General features: G+C 49.4%; 1 protein-coding gene across 1 annotated transcript; it reads left to right on the top strand.

Annotated features, from left to right (window-relative positions):
* Nucleotides 1-212: 212 nt before the first annotated feature.
* S100B (S100 calcium binding protein B) lies at nt 213-6,738 on the top strand. The gene is made up of 3 exons (XM_032398793.1): nt 213-320; nt 3,048-3,186; nt 5,593-6,738. Exons 2-3 carry the CDS (start codon nt 3,049-3,051, stop codon nt 5,731-5,733), a joined length of 279 nt encoding a protein of 92 aa, XP_032254684.1. The 5' UTR covers nt 213-320; nt 3,048; the 3' UTR covers nt 5,734-6,738.

Raw genomic sequence — 6,738 nt, 5'->3', positions numbered from 1 at the left:
GCACAAAAAGCTGACTCCCTACTTCCTGCCCCCCAGGACTTTCTCTTCCTTGGCCGGAGTGCAGTCCTGGCTCCTCGGCAAGTCCCCGGGTGGCCACCGGCTCAATGCGGCCCTGTGTGCAGGCCTGGCAGCCCGCTGCCCCCCGCCCCCCCGGCCCCCCCGGCCCCCCCCCCGGCCCCCATTGGCTGCCTGGGCCCACAGCGGGCCGCACCGGCCGGGCCCCACTGCCGGGAAGGGATAAGACACCGCCCCACAGCCGCTCAGGCCACTCTGGACGCGGCCGCCAGGAGGGACGGGAGCAGCTAGCAGGAGCCACTGACGTGAGGACACTCGGGGGGAACCTGCTCTTTTCTTTCTGGGGGCAGGGAACCCAGAGGGTGGGGCTGGGAGCAAGGTGGTAGCTTCGAAAGCCCCTTTAGGATAACTGGCAGCATCTGACAAGTGTGAATCCTGTTACTGCTTTGTGGACGTGACTGCTCAACTCGAGACAGCTAGAGGCTCTTTCTGCCTGAGTTTTAAACCATAAATCGGAGAAACCTCAGGTCCCGTGGCTCAGAGGTGACTGCTGCATTTCCCCAGCAGGACTAACAAATGTCGCTTCTTCCCTAAGTCTTTGAAGGGCAGGGTTTTCACTTCCCCCCTGGCGGAGAATGACTGGCAACCAGAGCTAGGCCAGCCCTACCTCAAAAATAAATGTTTTCTCTTCTTGTTGCTTCTGTCCTGGCCCTGGGTGTACAACCGCTTCCCTCTTTTCCCTCAACGGGGAATGTCAGGGTCTGCCTGGACACCACCCAGAAATTACATGACAATTGGGAGGTCTTTACAAGTAAATTACAAACGGGGTCAAAGAAATTGGGGGTTTGGTGGGTTTAACTTTCTTCAGTGTTGGGGTTTCTCAGGGAGGTAGGGCCCCTTCCCACATCATGTGTGATGTGCCCTTCCACAGGGAGTTAAAGCCCAGAAGCTCTCTCGCTTTCCACATAAAGAGATTAATGCAGGAGTAACATTCACCAAACTAAGTGGAAAGGAAATACGGATATTTGATTGCCATTTCTCTTAAAAGATAAGCTTTAAAGCAGGGAAGAATTTAAAAGGAAAAAAAAATTTTAATTAATTTTAGTGTGGTTAAGAAAATCACATTATATGGAGTTTTTAAACATGGAATAGATGTTTTATGCCTTTCCTTTTAAAAAAAATCCCACTAGTCATACCTTATGAAAAAATAATTTAGCCTCTCCTTCCCCCAAATGATCACAGGCTTTGAGAAACATCAGAATGATACAAATGTTTCTTGGGTTCTTTGTTTTGTTTCCAAAAAACAAAATCAATCATTGAAAACCTGGGTGCAAAGGGTAAGAACGAATGAAAGGTTAAAGATGTTAGTCTATGTGATTTGTCCCATCCACGTGTGATAAATCTGATTTTTAGGGATTTAAGAGCAAAACAAAGGATATTGATTATTAATAGGGTGACTTTAGCAAAAATCCTCAATGCTTTCTCCTTTGAGAAATCAGAAATAAATAAAATGTTAAATATTTCTTCCAACTTATTGTTCAGATATAAGTGACGTACCCAACATGGGACCGACTTTTCAACAATTAGATGTAGTTCTTGTAACCACTTTCAGCTGTGACAGGGCAAAGACTCCAGGCCAAAGGTCGGTAGACGTCTCTGGCTGAATGTCTCAGTTTTGTGAAACAGTTGACAAGCCGTCCTTTGTAAAATGTACCCAAGTCCCAGGATCCAACATATTTCCTGTTTTCAGGCCGCGGTCTGAGGTTCAGGTGGTGAGGGGAGTAGGAAGTTGTGTACTTTGGTGCCCGCAGAGACCCCAGCTCCAGGCCTGCGCAGGGCGCACCAGTGAACAGGCCCCCTCCCCGCGCCGGAGGCTGTTGGGGGCCCCCGGGAATGCGACGTGCCTGGCGGCGCTCTGCCTCTTCTTCCTCAGAACCAGCCCAACCCTATGGCCTGTAATACAATTTTGTTTCTGGTAGGTCTTCCCTGATCTCTCACTCATCTTCTTTTTCAAGAATATCTGCGGCATTTCTGCCATATTTGTTTTTCCAGTTCAGTTTTACAGCTGTTTTTGCTCATGTTGCTCACACCCATCAAAAAAGATTGCCTTACAGACTTGTATTTAAAATGAGTTAAATTTATATATTATTTCAAAGGAAAGCGAGTTCCTGCGTTTTACGATCCTTAGAGTCTTTTGGAAGGATCTGCACTTTCATTATTTTTTTTTAATGATTTTATTCATTTATTTATTTGAGAGAGAGAGGGAGTGAGCTCACATGCACACGAGCAAGTGAGGGGAGAGGCAGAGGGAGAGAGAGAACCCCAACCAGATTCCCAGGTCGCAGGGCTCGGCCCGAGGCTCCATCTCACCACCCTGAGGTCGGGACCTGAGCCGAAACCAAGAGTCGGCACCTAACCAGCTGCGTCACCAGGCGCCCCAGGACCTGCGCTTTTCTTGCTAAACTTATGCTTAAGTAGTATGTGTGTGTTGCTTTATGGATTTATGAAAAGGATTTTTCTACTCTGTTTTCTAATTGTTTATTGGTAGAATACAGGGACACTATTGATTTTTGTAGCCTCGTTTTGTTCCTGGTCACCTTACTTCTTTCTAGTTAATTCTAACAGCTCGCAGTCAGTCCTTTCTCCCCTGCACTCTGTCCCTTCATCTTGGAGCCCGGTAAGGGCAGAGGGTGGCCTCCTGGGAGGAAGCAGGAATCGACCCCCAGAGCCCCTCCCTGCGCTGCCCCTGTCTATCTGCTGAAGTTCCCCATTGGCCAAATCACGCAGAAGCCAGGGGGCGTGGGAACTTAAGGATGTGGCCACAGGGATGAAGAAGGGAGGGGCGGGCAGGAGTGGATCTAAGAGGCTGCTGGGAGAATTGGGACAGAGGCCCCCTGCCTGAAGGGGGGATGAGCCAAGGCCGGTCAAGCCCCCTCCTCTGGGTGGAGGTCTGCACAGCTAACATGTTAACTATTCTGCGTACAAACAAGGCAAAAAGCATGAGAGGGCATCTTTCCTTTGTGGACCCCTAGGATGTCTGAGCTGGAGAAGGCCATGGTGGCCCTCATTGATGTTTTCCATCAGTATTCCGGAAGGGAGGGTGACAAGCACAAGCTGAAGAAATCCGAACTCAAGGAGCTCATCAACAATGAGCTCTCCCATTTTTTAGAGGTGAGTCTTGATTTTTAAAATCGACAGTTTATCCGTTCTCCTGTCCGCTTTTAAAACCACCTGTCCATTTTCTCTTCTGAGCTGCGCTGAAGGTCATTCTAGTGTAGGCTGCTTCTAAAAACGAGTTTATGCAACTGAACCCTCACTTAAGAGGCTACTCAGACGGCCCCACGGTTCTCATTTTCATCTGTTTTGTGTATAGTTGGAACAGCAAGGAAAAACTGCTGTCTCAAAGGCAAAAGAACAGGTTCCAAATAATGCTGACTTTTCTCTGAAAAATCTAAGGATTTACAGCAGTAATGATGGCGGAATGGGATGGAAAATATACTCATGACTTATGGGCCACAATGAACACACGAGAAAGATGTTAAACATAGGGTCTTGATTTTGGGAGAAGGACTATTTTCACTTTAGCTGCATGATCAGCATCCACCGGGGTGACTAAAGATGCTATTCACTCAGCAAGTTAAGTTTACTGAGGACGCACTGTGTTCACTATCGGCAGAGACACAGGCCCGAGGACATGGCCCTGCTTCTGGGGCACCCAGCCTGGCGCATCAACCCCGGCCGCAGCCTACGTGCTGAGGGCACGAGAGGGGAGGCCTGGGGCCTGGGGGGTCTAAGGGGGCACCCGTGGAGCAAGAGCCCCTAATGTAGGAGGCGGCATGAGGGGTCCTGATAAGCCTGCGGGGGAGTATGTCCATGACTCACTTCCCTGCCCGTCTCCACCGCCCCAGGCCGGCCACCATCTCCACTGCACACCAGTCCCGTGCCCTTGAGGCGATGAACCGCATCCACCTGGCCCTGGCCCTCCCTTAGTGCCCAGAACCCAGGTCACACACAGGAAATGGCCAGACGACCAACCAGGGCGCCGAGGTCTGACCAAGCGCTAATTCCGGGGACGGTGCCAGAGCGCCAGGCGTGTGGCCCCGCCGCCCAGTGATGAGGAGCCGCCCTCCTGAGCCCGCTGAGCTCACTGAGGCTCCCCCGGTTCCAGCAGCAAGGCAGGGCCCGCCACCTGCAGGACTGGCTGGGACTCTCCTGTCTGCACCCCAACCCAAACACACCATCGCTGTGAGGGGCACCACCAAATCCGAGGACGTGCCTGCAGGCTTGGGGGGATGGGCGTTTCTTGGGCTGATTCTGGGATTTTCTCAGGCATTCAAGTTCAAGTGCCACTGTCCACACCTGCCCAGTCAGTTTCCCACCAATCCCACCTTCTAACCTAACAACCAAAACTCCCAGTTTCTTCTGTAGATGAGGGTTGTTCTAAGGGTGAAATGAGACAGTGTTTGAACCTACAGTGAAAGCTCAACAAGCAGTTATCAATAATTAATAATTATAAAATTATTATAAAATAATATAAATTGTGTAAAATAGTTATTAATTATTGATTTTAAAACAGGAAAAGCTTAGCATGTGGGAACCACAATTTATAAAAGACAAATAATTCATGGTAAGTGTATCAAGATATCGTCAACATTTGCTGGCCTCGTTTTATTGTAATTTCGGTTTGGAGGCAAATCCATAATGTAATCGAAACACCGTACTTCCCGTCCCTCTTTGGCAGATGCTTCCAGGTCCCGCCCAACGCCCACTGGAATCAATCCTGCATATATTCCACATTCAAGGGGGCTCGTGGACATTACCCCTGGCTGCTTGGGGCCGAGCTCTCCTGCTCCGGGGACTGGCGATTCTGAGCAGTCTGCTCTTACGCTGTCCTTGGGTGTTTGGTGCCACGTTCTTCCCACCGCACCTGCAGCCCTGCCCTGTGTCTGCCCCTGTGGGCCTTGTAACCCCGTTTGCTTGGCGGCAGTGAGGGGCAGCAGAACCGGCAGGAAAGTCCCATGACACCCAGAAAGCAACTGAAGGGGCAAAGAGAACACAAGGACTTAACAAATTTAGGACCTGTTGCCAAGAGTCATTCCAGGAAAAAAACAACTTTCAAAACATGGAAACCCACTGAAAGCCTTCACTCTAAGGACTTCCACTCCCAGAAGCAGTGAAACACTTAGGGGGATCCAAAAGTTCATGTTTTCTTCCAGGATGTTTGCTTATACCATGCTCAGGCTTATCTAGACTGCATTCCCCCTTCCCGGGTGTTTTTTGTTGTAAGTACAGTGATAGCAAGCTGCAGTTTTTTAGATCCTGGTTGTTCCATTCAGTCTTTTTCAAGTAGCTCTGGTCCCACGGGACCTACAGGTGGAAGAGACGGCGCGGACCCCCAGAGACTTCTGCCCAGCCAAGAGTCTCCCAGCCACACGAAAAACCTTTCTGGCATTTTGCATTTTATATCTTAAGTTGCTTCTGATACAAATTATGAAAGCCAGCCAACTATTAATCATGTTTTGATGGCCCTACATTCCATTTAAAAACAAGCTAGGCAATTTCTCTTCTATCTCGTAGGAAATCAAAGAGCAGGAGGTCGTGGATAAAGTCATGGAAACTCTGGACAGTGATGGAGACGGCGAATGTGACTTCCAGGAATTTATGGCCTTCGTTGCCATGGTTACCACCGCCTGCCACGAGTTCTTTGAACACGAGTGAGACAGCGAAAGCAGCTACTGTGTTCAGTGGCTGTTGAGGGTCACACAAGCAGAGAGAGAGGGCTTGCAGGCTAGTAGGAGCTGAGCTTTCCAGCTATGTTGTAGCTAATTAGGAAGCTTGATTTGCTTTGTCAATGAAAATTCGACGACCTCTTTCCCAGGGCTGATTTCAACGGCCCCATCATTCTTTCTGCTCTGTTAGCTGACGGGTCCGCGGGACTCTTGTGATAACCATTAAGGAGAGCATGTGCTCAACCCGCAGTCATGGCTGTGGAGAATCCTCACCCAGAACGACCAAACTGACACCAAAAATGGCTCTGAACATCTGTGGTTCCTTAAGTCAAAAATACAAAGCTTTGCCCACCGTCCTTTGAAAGGCTGCCCTTCCTTAAATTGGTTTATCATCCGTGCAAATGAAACCTAGGGTCGTGAGGTGGTCTGACATGCGGCCGGCTACCCAGAGAGCGTGGTCACGCTCCGGTCCCTTTCCCCGTGGTGAGCTGTGGGTGCTGGGCAGACAGCCCTTGCTCACAGTGCTGCAGGAAGAATGTGACTCACCAACCATCACGTACTGACATGTTAATTCTAACCAGGACTGAGGATCAAAATTCCGCATTCTGTGGGACTCTTCTGCTCGGGTCTCACCTTGCTGGCTGTGTGGCCTGGAGGGGGAGGGGGCACAGCCCCATGCCCGTGGCCTCCTCCGCCGTCTGGGGAATGCCCTGGCCCTCATGCATTTGTGTTGAGACGGGGCCTGCCCACGGCTGTTGGTGAAGTCAGCGTACGTGGAAAGCTGAACTATGTGCTTTGGTATCCACGATTTCAAATAAATCAAATTTCAAATAATTCAAATAATCAACTTATAAATATTAACAGTTACTTCCCAGAAAATTCAAATTAACCTTATCTACCCCCTTCTTCTGCTACTTTTTTTAAGTGCACAGATTTGGAAATTCATAAGCCAATTGATTGCTTATATTTGCATTAAATAAAAAGAGTACTATAA

The sequence above is a fragment of the Phoca vitulina genome, unplaced genomic scaffold (genome assembly GCF_004348235.1).
Source record: "Phoca vitulina isolate PV1807 unplaced genomic scaffold, GSC_HSeal_1.0 scaffold120, whole genome shotgun sequence".
Taxonomy (NCBI): Eukaryota; Metazoa; Chordata; class Mammalia; order Carnivora; family Phocidae; genus Phoca; species Phoca vitulina.
The sequence above is the reverse complement of the archived record's forward strand: the minus strand, read 5'-3'. Positions and strand labels throughout refer to the sequence as shown.

Bases quoted from the DNA above. Each gene is read 5' to 3' on its own strand.
- S100B (XM_032398793.1), top strand. From the start codon at position 3,049: ATGTCTGAGCTGGAGAAGGCCATGGTGGCCCTCATTGATGTTTTCCAT. The intron at 3,187-5,592 runs GTGAGTCTTGAT...TCTATCTCGTAG, and splicing joins AGCTCTCCCATTTTTTAGAG to GAAATCAAAGAGCAGGAGGT.